Source organism: Bombina bombina, chromosome 2 (genome assembly GCF_027579735.1).
Source record: "Bombina bombina isolate aBomBom1 chromosome 2, aBomBom1.pri, whole genome shotgun sequence".
In the NCBI taxonomy this organism is placed as follows: Eukaryota; Metazoa; Chordata; class Amphibia; order Anura; family Bombinatoridae; genus Bombina; species Bombina bombina.
Genome location: NC_069500.1, coordinates 1,239,724,751 through 1,239,749,530, shown reverse-complemented (window position 1 = coordinate 1,239,749,530; position 24,780 = coordinate 1,239,724,751). Strand labels below are relative to the sequence as shown.

The following is a 24,780-nucleotide window of genomic DNA, read 5'->3' as shown; positions in this document are numbered from 1 at the left end:
TGGACAGCAACCTCCTGAAAGGATTACAGCTCATTCTACTAGAGCTGTGGCTTCCACTTGGGCCTTTAAGAACGAGGCCTCTGTTGAACAGATTTGCAAGGCTGCAACTTGGTCTTCTCTTCATACTTTTTCCAAATTTTACAAATTTGACACTTTTGCTTCTTCGGAGGCTGTTTTTGGGAGAAAGGTTCTTCAGGCAGTGGTTCCTTCCGTATAGAGATCCTGCCTGTCCCTCCCGTCATCCGTGTACTTAGCTTTGGTATTGGTATCCCATAAGTAATGATGACCCGTGGACTGACTACACTTAACAGGAGAAAACATAATTTATGCTTACCTGATAAATTCCTTTCTCCTGTTAAGTGTAGTCAGTCCACGGGTACACTTAACAGGAGAAAACATAATTTATGCTTACCTGATAAATTCCTTTCTCCTGTAGTGTAGTCAGTCCACGGCCCGCCCTGTTTTTTAAGGCAGGTCTAAATTTTTTAATTATACTCCAGTCACCACTGCACCCTATAGTTTCTCCTTTCTCGTTTGGTTCCTGGTCGAATGACTGGGTGTGACGTAGAGGGGAGGAGCTATATAGCAGCTCTGCTTGGGTGATCCTCTTGCACTTCCTGTTGGGGAGGAGTTAATATCCCATAAGTAATGATGACCCGTGGACTGACTACACTACAGGAGAAAGGAATTTATCAGGTAAGCATAAATTATGTTTTTTTTTCTGTGGGAAGGATTTAATCTCAAATGTCATGGCTCATGAACTTTCACCACCATGAAAGAATAAAATTTATCAAATAAGTATAAATTGTGTTTTTGTAGCATTTTAGCAATCTTGAATGTAGGGTATGCTTATTTTGTGACATGGTACTCAGTTTTTTTTTTTATTTATTTTCGTTTATATCCTTATTTTATTAGGAAATCCGTTCTATGACAGTTTGGGATCATTGGGTGTTGGGACTTTACTAGGAGCTGTATCTGCATTCCTCATTTACACCAACACTGAATCACTTATAGGAAAGTCAATTCAGCCTGAACAGTTACAACGTCTCACTGAACTCTTAGAAAGTGACCCTGCTGTGAGGTAATGGAACATGAATTATCTGGTTGTTTATATAGAAATGTTTCCAAACTGATCAGCATTTAACAGTATATTGACCTGAGTGCAGATGGCTTGGCAACAATAATAGGTTTGCAGGATAACCACCTGTTCTCAAACAGAAATGTCATGGCCTGTTGGTGAAATTTGGTTTTAAGTTGTGATGTTAACAAATATATACTAATAACTGATAATCACTTACATGTATTTCTTAGGCTTCTAGTCCCTAAGTAATTTATAACTTCATGGATGATAAATGCAGACCATATATGTATTTTATTTCACACTTTCATTGTGACATCATTTTCAGGTACTACCAAAATCCATGTAATTTGGGCCAATACCCTAAATATAAGACATATCTCCACCCCACACCTCCAACAGTTTATTTTTTTAGGGAATAGCTTTTTAAGTTTTCCATAGGTCAGGTGCCATCTGTGCAAAACCTTAAAGTTTAGCCTAAAATGTGTGTGGAAAACGTGGATTTCATTATGTTTGCAAATATTATATAGCACATAGGAGATACAATATCTAGACCTAGTTTTCTACTTCAACTCTTCATAAATACATAGCCACCAATCAGCAAACACTACCCAGGGTGCTGAACAAAAATGGGCCTGCTCCTATGCTTACATTCTTGTTTTTCAAATAAAGATACCAAGAGAACGAAGATTGATAATAGGCGTAAATTAGAAAGTTGCTTAAAATTGCATGCCATATCTGAATCATGAAAGAAACAATTTGAGTTTCATATCCCTTAAAGATTGTGACTCCTTGTTTTGGCATTCACTTTTTTTTTTGTGTAAAATGCTTTCAGTTTCCACTTTAAAGGGACATAAAACCCAATTTTTTTCTTTCATGATTTAGATAGAGCATACAATTTTAAACAACTTTCCAATTTACTTCTATTATCAAATTTATATGGCAGCAGTTTTGCAACAATGTTCTACATTAGCAGGAGCACTAGATGGCAGAACTTTTTCCTGTCATGTAGTGCTTCAGGCATGTGCACGCTACCTACCTAGGTATCCCTTCAACAAAGAATAACATGAGAACTAAACAAATTTGATAATAGAAGTAAATTGGAAACTTTTTAAAAATTGTGTTCTCTATCTAAATAATGAAAGAAAATGTTTGGGTTTACTGTCCCTTTAAGTCCATGCATATATATATAAAGGTTTCTATCATGTCACCTCTTTCCCTTCTCTCCTCTTAAAGGGCCATAATACCCAAATGTTGAAACACTTTAAAGTGATGCAGCATAGCTGTTAAAAGCTGACTAGAAAATATCACCTGACCATCTCTATGTAAAAAAGAAAGATATTTTACCTCAAAAGTTCCTCAGTAGCCACATCCCATTGTAAAGGACTTCTAAGCAACAAATCAATAAGTCTGTCCTGGGACAGCGGAAGGAGTGAGCATTTGTGCACTCTCATCTTATTTCCCTATTCAGTGTAAGGAAGTTTACAATGAAATCTCATGAGAGTTAAGTGAAATCTCATGACCTCAGCACTGCTGATGCTGATTGACTGCTGTTCATTTCTTCATTTTTTTATTTTTTTTTTACCTGCAGCTGAGTATAACTTTTTACACAGAACTTACTCTGCTGAGCTGAGGAGATTGTGAGGTGAAATATCTTCCTTTTTTTTATATAGAGATGCTCAGGTGATATTTCATGTCAGCTTTTTACAGTTATACTGCATCAGTTTCAAGTGATTTAGCATATGAGTATTATGTCCCTTTAACTATACATATTTTGATCATAGAGTCTTTGTATGTTTTATATTTTAGAACATGTATAATTTTAGTAGCCAATTTTTTGGACAGTTTCTAGTTTATTTATATTCTTCTGGAGAACTGTACACAGAATTCCATATGAGGACTAACTAATGATCTTTAAAGTAGCATAAGAACCTTGCTAATTCTGCTACTAATACCTCTCCCAATGCAACCAAGTATTTGACTCGCCTTACTGGCTGCACTGCTGCATTGTTTGTCCGAATTTTAAATCATCTGATAATTCCCAAGTCCCGTTCCTCTTTAGTTTCAGTCAGTAATGTACCATTGAGACTCTAACTTGCCTTTTGGGTTTTTGGATCCTATATGCATAATTTTGCTCTTGGTAATATTACATTTCAGATCCCATTTATTTGCCCACTCCTCCAGTTTATTGCTATCACTGTTCATTTGATCAACCCCTCCTGGAACATACAAATTGTATCATCAGCAAACAAGCAAACCTTCCCCTGGTTCTGTTGATTCTATGAAGGTTTTTTTTTTCCAATATAAATTCAGTAAGGAACCAAAACATTTCTTATGTACAGGAAACAGGAGTGTCTGTAGATGAGAGAATTAATTATGGGGCTGTACGTTTTATTTTTATTATTTTGGTTCTCTTTAGCCATGACATCTTAGATCAGCTTAATAAGAGGTTTGTTATCATCCTATTCTGTTTCATCTTTTCATAATTGGCAGTGAACATTTCTTCAGTTGTGGCTACTAAAAAAAATTAACTCCTGAAATATATCTGTGAATTTTATTTTATTAACAACCTCTAATTGGTCATGCGATTGATGTTAAGTATCTTTGATTTATCATCATTAATAAAGAATTAAAGACACATTTACATTTGTGTAGTTCATCTAACAAAATTGGTATCAACTTCTATTTATTTGTAATAAAGAAAAGAATTATTATCCACATAAATAAACTATGTATGGATATGAGACAGAAATATACCCTCTATTTATGGAATCAGCCAGACTCTTGCCACCTTTAGAACTTCCTCTACACGTATTGCTCACAACTTGACATTAAAGTCACAGTATATGTTGGTCCTCTGCTTCCATAAAAGCATTCCTTTTTCTTTGTGACACTCAGGCTCCACCGTTAGTGTCTCTCTCTTACATGTCCGTAGCTCTGTTATGCTACAAATAAGCTCTCACCATTGAGCCCTCTTAAAGCTAGATGATTTCCCAGCATGGCCTGGCTCCACCCCACCTGGTTCCAGAAATTATTTAAGCTTTTGAAGTTTATTTGGTTGGCTCAGTAGATTTGCTCTGCAATCCTTTTATCAAATTAAAAGCTAATTTAAATGAAAGTTGTAAACATTAAACTACAAAATGTAATTAGATCACGGCAAAAGCTATCAGCAAGTTTCATGAAAATTGCATTTAGCCATGTCAGCTGTGGTACTTTCTAAAATTCTTTCTTTTTCTATATTCAATGAATTAAAAATGACTTTACTAATTTAATTTGGCAGTTTTATAGTCTCTAATAATAGCTAGAAAACTGCCAGATTTCAACAAAATTACATTTGTTAAGTAGAAGGATGATGGTCCACAGTCCTCCATAACATAACAAGAGCTTTAAAACACTGCCACCTCCCATCTCTCTCTTAGTTTTGTTCTTGGCCTCGGGGGAGTTGGTAGGGGAAAGGGTTGTTCCAGCTATTTGCTTATGGATTACAAATTGAGAGCCCCTGGGGAGTCTCATTTACAAAGAAGATAGAAAGGCTTCACAGCAGCTGAAAGATTTAGGGACCTAGCAATACCCTGTTATGCGCACAGTATTTCCCTAATGGGACTTCAGCCATAACTACCCACAAGTGTTGTAGAGACTCGTCCCACGGCTCCCCCTGAGGGACTTAGGTACTTCCTACTGCAATCCTCTGTACTTATATCTTTACTGGATGGGCTCTTAACTGTATACTGCTGCAGCTGCATTGACATGAATTGGAATGCCTGTTAAGCCAGTGGAGGGGTGCAACGTAAGGTAAGTGACTTTACACAGCACACACACCGCCCAGAGGCTATTTGTAGGTACTCTGACACAGGAACAGCATAGCCAGGGGACTTAACCTGCTCTCCTTATAACACTTTTTTTGTCCCTATCATGTCTCTACCTGTCCTATCATTATTAGGGATAAAGTCAGGGAACCCTCTGACCCTTTGCAGTCCTCTAGCAACTTTGGGGGTACTTTGAGGGGCAGTTTTAGTAATTAGGTGTATGGCCCTTTAAGAAAACAGCCATCTGTTTAGTGCAGTGAGGAGGCTCCGGTTAGTATGGGGAACATTATTTCATAATTTATAAAGGGATTTTATGCTTGGTGCAATACTAATTTTAATAAAGGAACGAAAAGTACTTTTATTTAGTTCTATGCAGCAGCGGCTTTTATCCTGGTGGTAGCTCTGGCCCCTCAGTGTTCCCGGGCTTTTTTTTCCCCTCAATCCGGAGTCTCTACAGCTAGATTTTGTACTTCAGTAGTTTGGGCCAGATTCCAAATTTATTGTCAGTGCCTGCCAATCCCAGGAAGGGTGAGTACCCATACAGGAGCTGTCAGGGGGTACTTAAGGACTATTTCATATACATAGGGGCTGTAGTGGTTACTACTTTGTAAGATAATTAAAGTGTCTAAGGGAGTTTTATCATAATGTAGAGTTCTCTCTACCAGGTTTTGTCTATACTAATTCTTATATAGAGTGTCATTGAATACTTTTATTATAAGTAACAAAATTACTCTGTCTCCACTGATATCTCTATTGAGAAGTCAGTTTCTGATATCCCTCTGTCTACATTTATATGTTTATTTAGCAAATCTGTTCCAGTATACCAGGTCAATCAAATCTGTGAGTACCTTAGATTTTGCATGCAAACCAGCCGCAACCATTCACTTCTCAGAGGGACGTTTGTCTAATAATTGTCAGGGGAATTCTACTGATTTTACTCCTGAATTTTAAAATAGCATGTAAAAAATTGTGACAGATTTGGCGGCGATCCCCAAACCAAGTAAGTGTAAATCTGGAGATGCATCTCAGTCTCATGAGGTTAATGTGCAAAATCCTTACCCTTAACCCCACATTCTTGCTCTTTTGCAGAGCTCTGACTCTGAGGATGCAAACATTTCTAGTTCTGATGGGGAAGTATAGTCAGATGAACAGGAACCTGTTCCTGATCCGGAATATGACAATGCCTTTTTAAATTGATGGTGGATTATATACGTAACTTATTGCAAGAGGTTTTAAAGACTCTAGAAATTTCTGAGGAAAAACCTGCTGAAAACAAACCTGTGAATCAGTTAAATATTGTTTTCAAAGCTCCACCAAAATTCCACAGGTGTTTCAGTCCCTGATTTAGTCTCTGACTATGTTGCCAAGAAATGGAAAAAGCTAGATGTGCCTTTTGCTCTTTCCATCAGATTTAGGAAAATGTACCCTATTCCTAGAACAGAATGTGGAAGTGTGGGAAATGATTCCTAAGGTTGATGGAGCTATTTCTACCTTTTCCAAACGTATGACAATCCCTATAGAGAATAGCACTTTGATCAGAGATCCATTGGACCTCAAATTGGAGTCTTTCTTAACAAAACTCTTTTTTTCAAACAGGTCTTTCTTTCCTAAGACATTGAGAGTCCACTATGTCATTCCAATTTCTAGTGGGATATTTACTCCTGGCCAGCAGGAGGAGGCAGAGCACCACAGCAAAGCTGTTAAGTGTCACTTCCCTTACCCATAAGCCCCAGTCATTCTCTTTGTCTCTTTCAATGAAGGAGGTGAAGTTTGATTCCTTTTTTGGGTACTTTTCCCTGCAAGCAAGGATTTGGGTTTAGCAGTTTTCACGTCAATCTCTTGAGAAAGAGTAGTGGTGGCTTTTAAGCAGGTAGAAAGTAGTGAGGTGGTCCTTGCTCATGTTTCTTACATATTTGCTGCCTTTAGTGTTGAAAGCCAGAGTTAGTTACTCTTTCTTTTTCTACAGGTCTCTGTAAGGAGTATATGTCCTTTCACGCCTTGTGAGCTGTCGGACAGCTGGATTGCAGGTAAGTGCCTTTGTCTTATTGGTCTTGGAGACTTGCACTTAAAAGGATTATCTGCATAATTTATTTGGGACATGCTTAATCCTAAATTAAGGATTTATTTAGGCAGTGTGCATTTTCCTTCATGGGTTTGAAGGAGTTAACCTAAAATTTGTGGCTCATTTTATTTTTGGACTCTGTTGGGAGTTTTAGTGGGGCTTCTGTCTGTGTTTTATACACTTTATTAGTTCAAGAGGGTTAGTCAGAGGGAGAATGGTAGTTTTTAAACTGATTGTGTCAGTTTGCTGTTCTGGTCTAACATGGCTTCAGAAACGTGCGCTTTTACTTTTGTTGTGCAGTTTATGTTCAGCTGGTCACATGACTCCTTCTCTTCCGCTATCAGATCTGATCGGAGCGACGTCTGCTGTGAGACATTTCTGTGAGACCGGCAGTTTTATTCTTACTCCGGTGGGGCAGGTAGGGTCCTTATTTAGGGGTACGTTTTTGAGCGCAAATTCGCTCTGAGTAAATTTCTCTGGTTTAAGATATGGACATGGAGCAGGATCCTGTCCTTGTTGTGGCTAGAGCCCAAATTGTGTTACCTATGCAATTTTCTTCCTCATGTCTAGATAAAACATTAAAATGTAAAGATAGATTTATTTTTTCTGAGCCTGTCTCTCAGGATGATGCTGTTCAGGCAATGCCACAGCTTTCTCCTCAAACGTCCCAAGCCTTAATGGCGTCACATACAGTGCCCTGCAGTTCCTCTCAGCCTCCTGGAGGAGTTTATTTGCTGTCAGATTTTGCTGCACTGATATCCTCTGCGGTTTCTGCTGCATTATCTGCTTTTCCTATGTTGGGAAAACGCAAGAGGAAATCTAAACATTTTTCAGATGGTAAGGTGTCTGTTCCATCTGCTGCTGTGAAGGTGGACCTCCCTCATAAGTCTGATGAGGAGAATACCTCAGTAGCCTCTGAGGGTGAAATCTCAGATTCTGACAGTATGATTCCTTTGTCTGATTCTGTAGATGTAAACTTCAGATTTAAGCTTGAACACCTCCGTGTACTGCTAAAGGAAGTTTTAGCTATTTTGGACGACTCTGACGCTTCTGTCGCTGTCAACCCTAAGAAATCTAGTAAACTTAATAAATACTATGATGTATCTTTGTTGGGGAAGTATTTCCTGTTCCAGACCGTGTGTCACATCATGCACAGGAATGGGATAAACCTGGGATACCGTTCTCCCCATCTCCCGTTTTTAAAAGGATGTTTCCTGTTGCTCACTCCATTCGAGACTCATAGCGCACTGTGCATAAGGTAGAATGGGCTATCTCTACTCTGGCTAAGAGAACCACAATTCCTATTGAGGATAGCTGTTCTTTTAAGAAACCCATGGGCAAAAAGCTGCAGGCCTATCTAAAGAAAATGTATGTTCATCTGGGGCTTCAATGGCAACCTTCAGTTTGTATTGCCACAGTAGCATTTGCAGCATCCTATTGGTGTGATGCCTTGTCAGAACTAATTTTAGAGGACACTCCGTTGGAGGAGATCCAGGATAGGATTAAGGCTCTCAAACTAGCCAATTCCTTTATCTCTGATGCTAACATGCAAGTCATTAAAATGTGAGCTAAGATGTCAGGCTTCACTGTCCTAGCCCGCAGGGCTTTGTGGCTAAAATCATCAGCTGATGTTACCTCCAAGTCTAAGCTTCTGTCACTACCGTACAAGGGTAAAAGGGTAAGGCCCTGTTTGGTCCTGGTCTGGCGAAGATAATTTCTGAAATTACTGGTGGAAAGGGGTCCTTTCTACCACAAGACAAGAAGAATAGACCTAAAGTACGTCAAAGTAATTTTCATTCCTTTCGTAACTTCAAAGGTCAAAAGTCTTCTTCTCCTTCCTCCAAGCAGGAGCAGTCCAAATCTTCTTGGAAACCCAATCAGTCTTGGAATAAGGGAAAGCAATCAAAGAAGCCCTCTGGTGAGACTAATTCAGCATGAAGGGTCTGCCCCCGGTCTGGGATCGGATCAGGTGGGGGCAGACTTTCCTTTTTTCGTCAAGCGTTGATACGAGATGTCCTAGATCCTTGGGCTGTGGACATAGTATCTCAGGGGTACAAAATAGAATTCAAATCGTGTGTCCTCCCAGTGGCAGATTTCTCCTCTCAAGGTTATTTGCGGATCAGGTAAAAAGATAGACATTCTTAAAGTGCGTTCAGGCCCTTTCCTCCCTGGAAGTGATTGTTCCAGTTCCAGTAAGAAAACAGGGTCTAGGATTTTATTCAATCTGTTTGTGGTTCCCAAAAAAGAGGGAACTTTTCGACCCATTTTCGACCTAAAGTGTCTCAACAAGTTTCTCAGGCAAGAGGGTCAGTTCATGATGACCATAGACCTGAAGGACGCGTATCTTCATGTTCCCATCCACAGGGATCATCACCAGTTCCTGAGATTTGCTTTTCTAGACAAGCACTTTCAGTTTGTGGATCTTCCGTTTTGCCTTGCCACAGCTCCCAGATTCTTCTCAAAGGTTCTGGGGGCTCTCTTGGCAGTTGTCAGGTCTCAGGGAATTGCGTTGGCACCTTACCTGGACGACATATTGGTTCAGGTGCCATCTTTTCAACAAGTATTCTCTCATACAGAGATCTTGTTGACTTTTCTATGTTCCCATGGCTGGAAAGTGAATCTGGAGAAGAGTTCCCTTGTTCCAGCTACAAGGGTGGTTTTCTTAAGGGACCATCATCGATTCCCTATCTATGAAAATTTTTCTGATGGAGGTCAGAAGATCCAAGCTTCTCACAACTTGCCTCTCTCTACAGTCTACTGTTCGGCCATCAGTGGCTCAATGTATGATGGTAATTAGTCTGATGGTCGCTTCCATGGACATCATTCCCTTTGCTCGATTCCATTTGAGAGCTCTGCAATTATGCATGCTCAGTCAATGGAACAGATATCATTCAGATCTATCTCAGATGATAGATTTAGACCAGTTGACAAGAGACTCTCTCTCTCTTGTGGTGGATTTCTCAGGATCATCTGTCTCAGGGCACATGCTTCCAGAGACCTTCCTGGGTGATCGTGACCACGGATGACAGCCTCCTTGGCTGGGGAGCAGTCTGGGACTCATTAAAGTCTCAGGGCCTATGGACTCGGGAGGACATCTTGGAGTTGAGAGCGATCTTCAATGCTCTGATGACCTGACCTCAGTTGTCCTTAGCCGGTTTATCAGGTTCCAGTCGGACAACATCACCTCAGTGGCTTACATCAACCACCAGGGAGGAACTCGGAGTTCCTTGGCCTTGAAGGAGATGACTCGCATTCTGCAGTGGGCGGAAGCTCACACTTGTCTTCTATCTGCTATCCACATTCCAGGAGTGGACAACTGGGAGGCGGAATTCCTGAGCAGACAGACCTTTCATCCCGGGCAGTGGGCTCTCCATCCGTAGGAGTTCTCCAGGTTATCCCTCAAGTGGGGGGGAGGTGCCGGAGTTGGATCTGATGGTGTCTTGTCAGAACGCCAAGCTTCCAAGGTACGGTTCAAGGTCAAGAGATCCTCAGGCCATCCTGATAGATGCTCTGGCGGTTCCTTGGGACTTGGGTCTAGCATACCTCTTTCCTACATTTGCTCTCCTTCCATGAGTCATTGCTTGTATCAAACTGGAGAGAACGTCTGTAATTCTAATAGCTCCTGCATGGCCTCACAGGGTCTGGTTTGCGGACCTAGTGAAGATGTCATCTCTTTCGCCTTGGAGGTTACCTCTAAGGAAGGACCTTCTAACTTAGGGTCCTTTCCTCCATCCAAATCTCGTTTTTCTGAAGCTGACTGCTTGGAGATTGAACTCTTAGTTCTGGCTAAGCGTGGGTTTTCTGAGTCTGTTATTGATACTATGATTCAGGCTTGCAAGCCTGTTACTCGTAAGATTTACTATAAGGTATGGTGTGAATACCTTTTATTGGTGTGAATCAAAGGGCTACTCTTGGTGTAGGGTCAGGATTCCTAGAATTCTCTTCTTAAATGGAAAGAGTCCACAGCTGCATTTATTACTTTTGGGAATTAAGAACCTGGCCACCAGGAGGAGGCAAAGACACCCAAGCCAAAGGCTTAAATACTCCCACTCCCCTCATCCCCCAGTCATTCTTTGTCTTTCGTCCCAGGAGGTTGGCAAAGATGTGTCAGAATTTAAATTTTTGTTTTTTTGTCTCTTATGGAGGGTAGTACTCTTCGGCATGGGACAGAAGTTTTAAGTAGTTCTGTCAGTCTCTCAGTGAGGGCTTGGATGAAAGTTAGAGTCCGGAGATGCAGGAAGAGTCTTTCTGCGAAACCATCCCGACTCATATTAACAGCTCCTCAAGCAATCGGCATTGTCGAACTTCGCTCTGCTGCCTGCTTTCTTCTCTCAAGTCTATGGCGGAGGTGATGCTACTATTCATCACACTTGAAAGGCTGTGTTTCTGTTCCACGGCGTAGATTCCGGTAAGATCGTTTCATTTTACTTTATCGTCAATGTACTGTAATGTTAATGTTTTCCCGAGAGGCTACCACACCTTTGCAGGTCTAACTATATGACATAAGGGTCTCAGTGAGTCTCTGTTAGTATCTTGGAATCGAGGGTTAATATCTCCTGAGAGGGGTTATTGAACAGGGGGGTTTATAATCATGTTTATGTGATTCAACCTGCTTATGTGTGTTATTTATGGGCTCGTGGTTGGAACTTTGGGGCCTTTGGAAGTGACGCAACCTTTTGGTTGGGCGCGTTTTTTTGGACTGTTCCCGTTCACCTTGTGTTCGGGCGTAGTTACGTTCTATTCCCCATTTCCGCATTCCTGACCGTGTGGCGAAGGAGATATTCTAGTCCGTAGGGGTCTGGACATAGGAGGTTGTGAGTGCCCTAGCCATTGTGGGTGTCAGGTGCCGTTTTTGTTTTCATACTTATTCCATATTGATATTTCCTCTATCCAGTTACAGAGGATTCTGATACCGAGACTATTTTGATTTCAGATTCTGTGTCCGCTGATGACTACGGTTTGGCCTCGTTGGCACATGTCGACCAGTTTTGTTCCGTATGCCATATAAGAGCGCCTGGTTTCTCGTGCTCAGGGAATCGGGACTGCTGAGCCATCCGCCTATGGGGGCCCCATCTTCCAAGAGGTGAGTTCCCTTCCAATTCATACTTCTACACATGCGGGTAACCCAGTTTATGGTTCCTCCATGCGGGGTGGCCTGATCCCCCGGAGGTTGCAGCACGTTTTCGCTTCCAGATAATGTTAGCAATGGTCCGTCTGCAGAGTCCAGACGTTTATTTGAGATTGTGCTCGTGCCCTATTGTCCCGGGTTTTCTGCCTTGGGGTGAGCCTCTACGGGTGTAACTGTTCCGGAGTGTTGTGCCTTTCGTTACAGGATTGCGCACCTTAGCGTGTTGCTTAGACATCTTTTTCAGTTATTGAATGACCCTATCGTTAACAGATATGAGGATTTTCAGTCTGATAATTCGAATGGTGCACCTCATTAGACATGTGGGGTTATCTCTTGTTTGTTATTTGTTTGAGATCTTTCCCGGTTTTTTGAAAGATACGGCTCCGTTTGGCTGGTCCTGCCTGTGTCTTTTGGGTGTTAACCTTCGGGTTGCCTTATATTTTATTTTGTATCCGATGGGATGTCTTTTATTTGTTTGTTTCCTTCAGGAACCATCTGGGATCAATACTCTTTGTTACTTCTTTGGAAGTTGTTTGGACATGTTAGTCCTATGTTTAATAATGTCTGTTTTCTTTTTTCCCCTATGTGGGAGAATTTATGCAGCTTGCCGGTTAGGACCCTGAGTACAGGCTGGTCCTGTCGGGTTCATTTGGTTTTGTGGCTGTTCAGACACGTGACACTGTTTCTGCTGGACTGGTTTGGTAGTAGCGCTTTGTGCTCAAGTTTTGATTGTTTTTTTATGTTCAACTATGCATTCGAGAGGGCCTGTGGGTTCGCAAGGCGGGAAAGGATTGTGTCAGTCCTTAAAGCCTTCAGTCATAGATAGCCGGGCAGGGGAGTTTTCCGCTGCATCTGACATCTGATTTTATCAGAACTTTTTTCCACCATGTGGTGGAGGGTTGGAGGGCTTAATGCCCCTTACCGCAATTGAGCGGTTTGGCCTTCTTTTTTTTCTTTAGGCCTCTGGATTTGTCCTTTTGGGCTTCATCCAACAGCTTGTACAGGATAGCTGTCTAGCATGCGGAAGATTTGCAGTTTGAAACCAGTTGCAGCTCTTGACACCTTGCAGGTGTACACGTAAGCTGTTTATAGTGTATCTAGATGCAGCTCTTACTCTTTGACGTGTACTGTCTGTCTGAGTTATAAGAGACCTTTGGGTCTTCTTCCATTGTTTCCGGGGGAGTGGATCTCCTTTTAGGGATCTGTGTTTCCGGGTGATGGTTGTTCCCTGCGGGGACTTGGTTTAGCTCAGGGTTTTCCGGAGCTGGGTAGGCTTAGTGCCTTTCTCTTCCTTGTGTCCTCTACTTGTGTGCAGGTGATAGGGAGACTAGTCCTGCTAGTAGGATTGTTTTGACCTTGAGGTATCCCTTGGTTGTCCTGAGGCTCTTAGAAGTTTCTTCATACGACTTCTAGCCTTGCTCTTTGGATCATTGGACTTTAGCTAGGGGTGGTTCCTTCCTTTGGGGGCTTTCAAGTTCTTCTCGCTATTCGGATTCTCTGGATATGCATCCATACCCGTGTGTTTGGCCTTTTGGCCAGTTGGGGTGTTTAGTTCTAGAGAAAGGTTTGCCTGAACTATTAGGTGGCCGGACCTGTTTTTCCCCCTGAGACTTCCGGTTGCTGAAGCTTCGCTTGGCCTTTTTTTCCTGACCCAGTCTTGGGGGTTTTGGAATCTTGGATCTCAGGGCTGGTCGGGGTGTTCCACGGTAGTGGGAACTTGGGCTATGTCCTTGCTCCATCTACCTAACCTGGTCATGGTTGGCCAGGTTATCGGATTATTTTTTACTCCTTGCCACAGAGTAACCCATGTCATCTGGAGTTAGCTTGGGTGGCTTGCGCCTCAAGAATGGTGGATTTCTACCCAGCTGCTGGCGCTGGATTTCAGTTTCTGGTGCGCCTTGGGATGGTGTTCCCCGGTTAGTTTGCCAGTGTACCCGTGGATTCTCTACTCTGCAGGCAAATGGGTTAGCTGTGCCTCTGTTGGGTGAACAACTGGTGAGGGTGTCCTTTCGAGGACATTTGCGGGGGATTTTTTTTTTCCCGGGGCCTTGAAGACGGTTATTGCCCTTTCCGACCTCTTCCCTTTTTATTTAGGTGATATTCTCTTCCTAGGGAGACGGAGTCCTTACTAGAGGCTTCTACTGGTCGGGAAGTGGAAGGTGGACTGGGTTCCACCTGGAATCTTGCTGGTTCCATGTCAGACTGTGGTGCCTTGTTTTGATAGATCCTTAGGTCTATGGCCTTGTCTGTTTTTCAGAGTTGGGTTGTACTTATACTCTGGGGGGATCGCTCTGCCATCTTTATGCTCATTCCTGTACCAGTTTCGAGATCTGTATTCCCATGTATTGGTGGCCCAGCTGGGTCTGCAGATCAGGATGCCAGAGCTTTCTATGGGTCACAGTATCCTTTGGGATGTGTGAGCTTGCTGAGTCTATTCTGATAGCTCAGTCTGCTAGGAGATGGTTTTTCCTTTCTCCTTGCTCCTTTGATAGGAGAAGGTTTCCTCTTCCTTCGGGTTCTGAGGGTATTCTCTTCTTCTCGGGGGCCTCGATGGAGGCTTTGTGTTTCCCTTTTTAGGGACCTGTGAGTAGGTCCTGCGGCTTAGGTTGCCTGGAGCGTGCCCTCTGAAGGGGGCTGTTTTGTGTGGTCCGTTTCTTGATGACTGCTGCTTCTTCTTCCTTGCAAGCTCCCTCTGCGTTGTCCTGTTATGGACCTCTGTGTTCTCGAACTTGGGGTTTCGCCTGGGTCTATTACATGCTCTTTCACGGTCGAATACTTGGGTATTCTATGGGCAGGCGCTGGGAGGACTTTGCCTCTTTAGTTGCGTTACAGGCTTGCAGGTTGTTGCGGAGACATCTTTTCGGCCTCCGCGCCCGGTATTGTTCCGGGTTTCGCATGGTATAGGTGTGGCCTCTTTCCCTGTTTTGGTTCATTTGGGTCTCTGTCTGCTGGGCCCACTCTTGGAGGTGCTGTTTTTTGTATTAAGGGACTTTTCGGTTTCCTCGGTCCTCCTTTGTCTTGTTCCCCTTGGGGATTTCGACTGGTTCACCCTTCATTTGTGAGGGGTGAGTGGTGGGGGACCGTCTGTTGGGCGACGGTGTCTCTTGTGGACTGTTGGCTCAGTCGAGTCCGTTTTTGCGGTCTCTGGTTTGGCTCTGGACTGGCTGCGAGTAAGTGTCACTGGGGCTTTTCCTTGAATTTTTTTTCTCGGCTTCGGTCGAAACAGGATTTTTTTATTGGGTAGAGGTTCAGGCCTGGTGCTCTCAGTATGGGCCGCCTATTGTACCCTCCCGTCTTGGCATTCAGTGTCCTCTATAGCTTGGGTATTGTTTCCCAAAAGTAATGAATGCAGCTGTGGAATCTTTCAATTTAGGAAGAAAAACATAAATTATGCTTACCTGATAATTTCATTTTCTTCTGATGGAAAGAGTCCACAGCTCCACACCCGTAATTTTATGTGGGGCGTCCTTACATTCTTTTCACTCTGATATTTCTTCTACTGTTCCTTGTTCCTCGGCAGAATGACCGAAGAGTACTACCCTCCATAAGAGAGAAAAAACAAAAATTAAAAATTCTGACATGTCTCTGCCAACCTCCTGGGATGAGGGGAGTGGGAGGAGTATTTAAGCCTTTGGCTGGGGTGTCTTTGCCTCCTCCTGGTGGCCAGGTTCTTAATTCCCAAAAGTAATGAATGCAGCTGTGGACTTTTTCCATCAGAAGAAAAGGAAATTATCAGGTAAGCATAATTTATGTTTTTGTGTTTTCTCCAGGATGGTCTGGAGAAAGGATTGTCAGTCAGTTCTCTGAAAGGTGAGATTTCTGCATTATCTATTCTTTTACATAAGCGTCTGGCGGATGTGCCAGATGTTCAATACTTTTGTCAGGCCCTGGTTAGAATCAGGTTCTGAGGTATCCTGCTATAACGTGTTACTTCTTGAATGAATATCTTAATTCTGCTTATTTAGCCACCTTTCATCAGGGTATTCTATTTTTTGAGCTTTAAAAGGGATATAAAACCCAATTTTTTTATGAATCAGATAGAGGATGCTATTTTAAGCAACTTTCTAACTTACTCCTATTATCAATTTTTCTTCGTTCTCTTGGTATCTTTATTTGAAAAAGCAGGAATGTAAGCTTAGTAGCCAGCCCATTTTTTGTTCAGCACCCTGGGTAGCGCTTGCTGATTAGCAGCTACATTTAGCCCCCAATCAACAAGCTCTACCCAGGTGCTGAACCAAAATTGGGCCAGCTCCTAAACTTACATTCCTGCTTTTTAAATAAAGATAAAAAGAGAAGAACGAAAAAATAGGAGTAAATAAGAAAGTTGCTTTAAATTGCATGCTCTATCTGCATCATGAAAGAAAAAAAATAGGCTTCATATCCCTTTAAAGGGACACTGAACCCAAATTTTTTCTTTCGTGAATCAGATAGAGCATGCAATTTTAAGCAACTTTCTAATTTACTCCTATTATCAATTTTTCTTCGTTCTCTTGCTATCTTTATTTGAAAAAGAAGGCATCTAAGCTATTTTTTGGTTCAGAACCCTGGACAGAGCTTGTTTATTGGTGGGTGAATTTATCCACCAATCAGTAAGAACAACCCAGGTTGTTCACCAAAAATGGGCCGGCATCTAAACTTACGTTCTTGCATTTCAAATAAAGATACCAAGAGAATGAAGAAAATGTGATAATAGGAGTAAATTAGAAAGTTGCTTAAAATTGCATGCTCTATCTGAATCACAAAAGAAAACATTTGGGTTCAGTGTCCCTTTAAGGTATATTTTTTGTATACCTTGGACACGGAGGTTTCAGTCTTCTTACTTCAGACTGTTACGTCACTTAGACGCAGTCACTTTCCTTCAAACTCTAAAGGTTTTTACCTTAAGCTTTATAGGGTGGATTGCCCTCAGCCGGTTTATATTTTTTCTCAAGTTTGATATTTGATGTGGTACCTATTTTAGGGCTGTTTCTTTATGTTTAATGTACTTTTCTCAAGATTGGTGTCTTCCCAGTACTCTGGGGATTCTGATCTCTAACTGGAGGCGTGGGTTCAGATCCACTTCCTCCCTTTAAAAGGTATTTCAGGGGGTCTAGGACTCTGATTTTGGGACAGTATTTATTCTCAGAATAAAAGTTTTCCACCCCACATCTTCTAATTTTCTCCCTCTCTGCTTCTCAGTAGAGAGATGCATCATTTTATATTGGGTTGTTGTTTTTGTTCTTACAAGATGGTCACTGTGAACAATTTTGGGTCACTTAAAATTCTGTTCTACAAACTCAAGCAGTAACCCTCTGTATAATGCCTGCTACAGGACCAATATTCTTTCAGGGGTTACTAGCTTCTCTTCATCAGTTACTTTAGTTTGAGTTTTCTGTCATCTAGCTATGGCCGGAGGTTTCCCATCCTCAGTTTGGCAGAGTTTAATTGCTGCTGCACCTTAGCCGTTTTCATCCCAGACGTAATCTTCTGGGAGGCAGATTTTTTGAGTCGTCAGACTTTACTTTCTGGGGCGTGGTTCATCAATCAGTTGATGTTAGTTATTTAGTTCCTCATTGAGGCTTTCCAGAAGGATCTGGTGGCGTTTCGTCTGCACCTCTAGTTTTCCAGATTTGGGTTAAGGTCATGGGATCCTAAGACGGTCCTGATAGTTGCCTTATCTGCCCTCTGGCGTTATATCTAGTTTTTCCCTTTTCCTCTTTTTGTACCTAGTAGTGGTTTGGATAATGCAGGAGAAGGTATCTGCAATTCTTCTAGCTTCTGCATTGCCGAAGAGATTGTGGTACGTCAACCTTGTGCGCATATCCAGTGCTCCTCCATGGCACTTTCTACAAGTACAGATTCTGTTCTCGAAGGGTCCAAAGTTTTCAGAGGGGTTCAGTCTCTCAACTAGTTTGTTTTGGAGGTTAATAGATTGTTCTTTTTCAGAGTGTTTGTTCTGTAACTATCTTGGAGACTATTACACACGCTTCCGAGCCTGTTTCTAGGTCAGCTTTCCACAAGGGAGAAAGTTTATTTTCTCTGTGTTTTGAGGCAATTTATTCCTGGCATCGATCAAGATCTCCCATATTTGCAATTTCTTCAGAAGGGCCTGGTTAAAGGTCTATCAAATAGTACCTTAAGGGCCATTTTTCTGATTTTCTGGGTAGTTTCATCTTCAAGTGTTTTTTTGTTTGCCTGATAGTCAGAGGTTGGTTCAGGTGTTGGTGAGAATCAGGCTTGTGTTTATAGACATTTTCTTCTCTTCAGAGTTTGAAAATATTACTCAGATCATCTATGTTTAGACTGTTGCATATCTTAGGAGCTCTCCTTTCGGGTTACTAAGGTTTTTGTCAGTCTTCCACTTTGCATTAACCAACACACAATGATTTATTTCTGACTCTACTGCAGAATTTAGTTTTTTTTGTATACTTTTGAATGAAGGGTTTTTCAGGCAATAGTTCCTGGTAAATAGGACTCCACAGCTTGGGTATTGGTTCTCAAGAGTAAGGATTCTGTGGACTCTCAACACCAAGAAAGAAATTAATTTATCAGGTAAGCATAAATTTTGTTTTTAAGGCACTTTTAAATGTTTGTGTTCTCTTAGCATCCCTTGGGAGCTAGCTGCTGATTGGTGCCTGTACACATTTTGTCTCTAGCTGCCAGTGTTCATTCAATACAACAAGAGAATGAAGCAAATTTGATAATAGAAGTCAATTGGAAAGTTGATTAAAATTGTATGTTCTATCTGAATCACAAAATAAAATTTTGGGGTTCCTGTCCCTTTAAATTATAGCTATAATAGGAATGAATCATTGTCGCTCATTTACACTTTAATAGTCAACTTTTTTTTTAGTTACTAAATTAGTATATACTTCACTCTCTTGCTTTTATAAAACAAAGCATGACATTAGTTCATTTAAAACTCCTAATCAAAAACACATTCTATAAACATTATGGTGGTAATTACTTAGATGTTTTTTTTACAAGAGGGAAATGAATAAACGTATGCAAAATAGTTACTGACTCGGTTTTAATGCCTTCCAGTTATATTCTGGGCCACAGCACAGTAATGTTTGCTTTTTACATAAATCTGCATTATGCACCATTCAGTCCTTACTAATCAAGGATATTATGCGTTGATTTTAAACTGTTGGTTGTTGTCCTTTTGTGAACAATGTATATTTCTTGTCAGGGCAATTCATGATGTGAAGGCCACAGATATGGGAATGAGTAAAGTCAGGTTCAAGGCAGAAGTTGATTTTGATGGACGGGTTGTTACACGATCCTATTTGGAAAAGCAAGATATTGATCAGGTTTTAAATGTAAGTTTAAACTATGTTTTGTTATTATAGTATTTACAATTCTTGAAGAGTTTCCATTAATTTGTCAGTGATAGCACAAAGATAAGTATTTGAAATGTCTAAATTATTATTCTTATCTACTTTGTGAAGCTACTATTAATATTTTTTTACTTTATTAGAATATTTTAGGCATAAAACATTATTGGTCATGTTTTACCTGCTTTCCCAAATGTGTATGCAACATATCTGCTACTGTTTATATGGACTTAAAGGGACAGTAAACCTATAAAATAATGTTAAATAATTCTGCACATAGTGCAGAATTATATAACATTAGCTTAGCGCCAAGTTTATAAATCAAACAATTGCAGAGATATATTTCAAAATGCAATTTTCCTGACCGCTGCTCCTGGCTCTATTGAGTGGGTCTTAATTTGCATAAGCATATCCCAGGCATGCGGTCTAGGCACAGCTGGCCTGATCACGCCATTAAACTGAATGTAGCTTGCTGCCATTACCGGACCAGAGTGGGAGCGATCTACATTCAGTTTAATGGCGCGATCAGGCCAGCTGTGACTAGACAGCGTGCCCGCAATGCGCTTATGCAAATTAAGACCTGCTCAGTAGAATCAGAAGCGGCGGTCAGGAAAATTGCATTTTGAAATATATGCAATCGTTTGATTTATAATTTTGGCGCTAAGCTAATGTTATATAATTTTGTACTATGTGCAGAATTATTTAACATTATTTTGTAGGTTTACTGTCCCTTTAAACTGATAGTAAATCCTAGCATTTCAAAAACGTTAGGATTTATCGGTGCTAAAAATAAAGGCAACCTTCATTCGTGAGTTTAAAAAAAAAAGTTTAAAAGGTTCTTTTATTTCACCTCGCCTTCACTGCTAAACTGAGCACCTCCGGCTGCCCACGGCACAGCTAGCACTGCCATTGGCTAAGAAGTAGAAATGTCACCTCATTTTAAAAATAAACTGTACCATGGGCAGCCGGAGGCGCTCAGTTCAACAGTGAAGCCGTGGCGAAATAAAGTTACCTTGTACACAGTGTTTTTTATGTAAACTCATGAATGAAGGTCGCCTTTATTTTTAGTGCTGGTAAATCCTAGCATTTTTGAAACGCTAGGATTTACCATCAAGATGAAAAAGAAATCATTCATCTTAAACCTTTAATAACCTTTACAGTGTTCTCCACAGAAAATGTTGCCAGCCGGGTGGCATTTTGAAGTAGCCAGGTGGGGCAGTGTAATATTTTCTAATATTATATAATTTCTAGCTTTCCAAACCACAAATTAGTTGCATAATTTAACATAAATGTATTTAATGATAATTTGTGCAATAAAAATGTAACATTAATACTGGCTAATTTTAGCCGAGTAGGCAGTAAAATGAGCCGGGTGGTGAACCCGCTAAAAGGTCCTGGGGAGAACACTGCTTTTTATTGGTTCAGAATCAAACTGTATGAGTTTTAGCTAAGGAAATTGTATGAAACAGGATATGATGGATCAAGTAAACATGTTAGAAGTCTTTCTTAATTTAAACTTAATTCTACAGGAGCTGTAACACAGAAAAGTAGTTTGGGATAAATATTTAATAATTCATGTAACCTAACATCAGTAGATCTAAGCACCATTTAAAGGGACACTGAACCCAGATTTTTTTTTCTTTTGTGATTCAGATAGAGCATGAAATTTTAAGCAACTTTGTAATTTACTCCTATTATCAATTCTTCGTCGTTATCTTGCTATCTTTATTTGAAAAAGAAGGCATCTAAGCTAAGGAACCAGCTATTTTTTGGTTCAGACCCTGTACAGCACTTGTTTAATGGTGACTGACATTTAGCAACCAATCAGCAAGAACAACCCAGGTGTGAACCAAAAATGGGCTGGCATCTAAACTTACATTTTTGCTTTTTAAATAAAGATAGCAAGAGAATGAAGAAAAATTGATAATAGAAGTAAATTAGAAAGTTGCTTAAAATTGCATGCTCTATCCGAATCATGAAAGAAAAAAATTTGGGTTCAGTGTCCCTTTAACCCCTTAATGACCGAAGACGTGCAGGGTACGTCCTCCAAAAAAAATATAGTTAACGACCGAGGACGTACCCTGTACATCATTGGTCTTTGAAAGCGGTGAGGCATCCTGCAATAACAGTTTTTAGCAGTCCGATGTAGAGAGAGCCATTCTGTGACCCTCTCTGTATCGGCAGGTGGGACTCGGTGGGAGAGAGGGTGGGAATAAAAAATATTAAGCGATCTGGGACAGGGGGGGGGTTTGGGTGTTGATGGGGGGCAGCTAGACTACAAAAAAAAAACAAAACAAAAAAATAACATATTTGATTTCAAACTGTGTACTGGCAGACAGCTGCCAGTACCCAATATGGCGCACAATAAGGCAGAGGGGGGGTTAGAGAGCTGTTTGGAGGGGTCAGGGAGGTTGGGGGCTAAGGGGGGATCCTACACAGCAGAATTAAAAAAAAAAAAAATATTTTAGTACTGGCAGACTTTCAGCCAGTAAGATGGCAGGAACAATTGTGGGGTGGGGGAGGGATCAGGGGGGTGTGATGTGTCAGGTGGGAGGCTGATCTCTACACTAAAGCTAAAATTAACCCAACAAGCTACCTAATTAACCCCTTCACTGCTAGACAAAATACACGTGTGATGCGCAGCGGCATTTAGCGGTCTTCTAATTACCAAAAAGCAATGCCAAAGCCATATATGTCTGCTATTTCTAAACAAAGGGGATCCCAGAGAAGCATTTACAACCATTTATGCCAGAATTGTACAAGTTGTTTGTAAATAATTTCCGTGAGAAACCTAAAGTTTGTGAAAAAGTGAACGATTTTTTTATTTGATCGCATTTGGCGGTGAAATGGTGGCATGAAATATACCAAAATGGGCCTAGATCAATACTTTGGGATGTCTTCTAAAAAAAAAATATACATGTCAAGGAATATTCAGGGATTCCTGAAAGATATCAGTGTTCCAATGTAACTAGCGCTAATTTTGAAAAAAAAGTGGTTTGGAAATAGCAAAGTGCTACTTGTATTTATTGCCCTATAACTTGCAAAAAAAGCAAAGAACATGTAAACATTGGGTATTTCTAAACTCAGGAAAAAAATTAGAAATTATTTAGCATGGGTGTTTTTGGTGGTTGTAGATGTGTAACAGATTTTGGGGGTCAAAGTTAGAAAAAGTGTGTGTTTCTCTTGCAAGGTGTATCCAATCCACGGATTAATCCTTACTTGTGGGATATTCTCATTCCCTACAGGAAGTGGCAAAGAGAGCACACAGCAAAGCTGTCCATATAGCTCCCCCTCTGGCTCCGCCCCCCCAGTCATTCTCTTTGCCGCTCTAACAAGTAGCATCTCCACGGGAGGGTAAAGTGAATGTGGTGTTAGATTTGTAGTTTTTATATCTTCAATCAAAAAGTTTGTTATTTTTAAATAGTGCCGGTTTGTACTATTTACTCTCTAGCAGAAAGTGAAGAAGAATTCTGCTGAGAGGAAAATTATTTTAGCATGTTGTAACTAAAATCCACTGCTGTTCCCACGCAGGACTGAGGAGTACCAGAAAACTTCAGTTGGGGGGAACAGTTTGCAGGCTTAACTGCTACAAGGTATGTTCAGTCATCTTTTTCTAGTCAAGACTTAGTAATGCTAGAAGACTGACAAGAATTCCGATGTGGGGAAGGTAAGTCATATTCTGAGACTCAGTATAGAAGGAAGGCTTCATTAACAGGGCTAAAGGACTGGTGGACACTGTTAAGGGGCAATCGATTATTTTATAGTAAAAATATGACGATTGTACAAGTTTTTATTACTTTTGGAGTGGTTTATGGGGTTTTTATTCCACATGGCAGAATTTTAGACACATATTGAGGGTTTTGAAGGCCCCACAACTCCAGGGTGGAGAGGGAGGGGGCCTAAATTTCGCGCCTCAGTTGCGCAGTTCATATTGCAGACAGCTTCATGCAGCTTCACGTGGAGGGTCCAAAGAATACTTGAGGACTTCATAGAGGCTTATTTCTATCAAATTAATCCCCAGGGGCAAGGTAGGGCCACAGCAGATTGCTGTGGCACGGTGCTGTAGTTTGCTAACCGGTTGTCTGCTTTAGGTTGCTCCGGTTCGGGCATTAAGGGGTTAATTGACTTGAAACTTGCTGTGCAATCATTCCAAAGCATTAAGATAGTGTGGTAAAAATTTCAGGAAGATTGGATCATTTTTTGTGATTTAGTAAAAAAGTGTGCGCTTTTTATTATTTAAAGGCACAGTACCGTTTTTTCTCAAATTGTATTTTTCAGTATTTGAGTGCTGTCTAAGTCTGTTTAACATGTCTGAGCCTACAGATAGATGTTGCTCTATGTGTTTAGTAGCCATGGTGGAACCCCCTTTACATTTGTGTTTTAAGTGTGCTAATGTGTCTAAACATTTTAAAGATCACGATGTTTCACTTATAAATGTATCCCAAGATGATTCTTTAACAGAAGGTAATGAGGATAGCCCACCTTCCTCTCCCCATGTGTCGACACCAGTTACACCCGCGCAAGCGATGCCTAGTACCTCTAGCGCATTGGCCCCTATTACATTACAACAATTAGCATCAGTCATGGATAATTCCCTTGCAGCATTTTTATCCAAACTGCCAGTTTTTCCTAAAAAGCGTGATAGCTTGGTCTTAAGAACAGAGTATGAGCAATCAGAAGCTTTGGAGGATTTATCTGTTGTACCCTCACAACACTCTGAAGTGTCGGTGAGGGATGTGCTGTCCGAAGGAGAAATTTCTGACACTGGAAAGGTTTCTCAGTGGGCAGAATCAGATTCCTTAGCGTTTAAATTTAAGCTGGAACACCTCCGCGTGCTGCTTAAGGAGGTATTAGCTACGCTGGATGATTGCGACCCCATGGTGGTCCCAGAGAAATTGTGTAAAATGGACAAATATCTAGAAGTCCCTGTATACACTGATGCGCTTCCGATCCCGAAGAGGGTGGCGGATATTGTGGATAGGGAGTGGGAGAGACCAGGTGTACCCTTTGTTCCCCCCCCCCCCCTATCTTTAAGAAAATGTTCCCCATTACTGATCCCAGGCGGGACGCATGGCAGACGGTCCCTAAGGTAAAGGGGGCAGTTTCAACACTAGCCAAGCGCACAACCATACCAATTGAAGACAGTTGTGCGTTCAAAGATCCTATGGATAAAAAATTAGGTTTACTGAAGAAAATATTTGTTCAACAGGGTTTCCTTCTCCAGCCTATTCCCTGCATTATTCCTGTAACTACTGCAGCGGCTTTCTGGTTTGAGGCGCTGGAGGAGTCGCTCCAGACGGAGACCTAATATGACGAAATTATGGATAGAATTAAGGCGCTAAAGCTGGCTAATTCTTTTATCACTGATGCCGCTTTTCAATTAGCTAAGT

At 41.1% G+C, this 24,780-nt stretch overlaps 1 protein-coding gene across 1 annotated transcript in view; it reads left to right on the top strand.

Moving 5' to 3' along the window:
* SLC30A9 (solute carrier family 30 member 9) overlaps positions 1-24,780 on the top strand; it is a 588,622-nt gene that overhangs the window by 502,735 nt on the left and 61,107 nt on the right. Inside the window, exons 15-16 of the mRNA XM_053704010.1 lie at positions 916-1,081; positions 19,246-19,375. Of these exons, the coding sequence (XP_053559985.1) occupies positions 916-1,081; positions 19,246-19,375 (296 nt within the window). The remainder of the gene's footprint in view (positions 1-915; positions 1,082-19,245; positions 19,376-24,780) is intronic.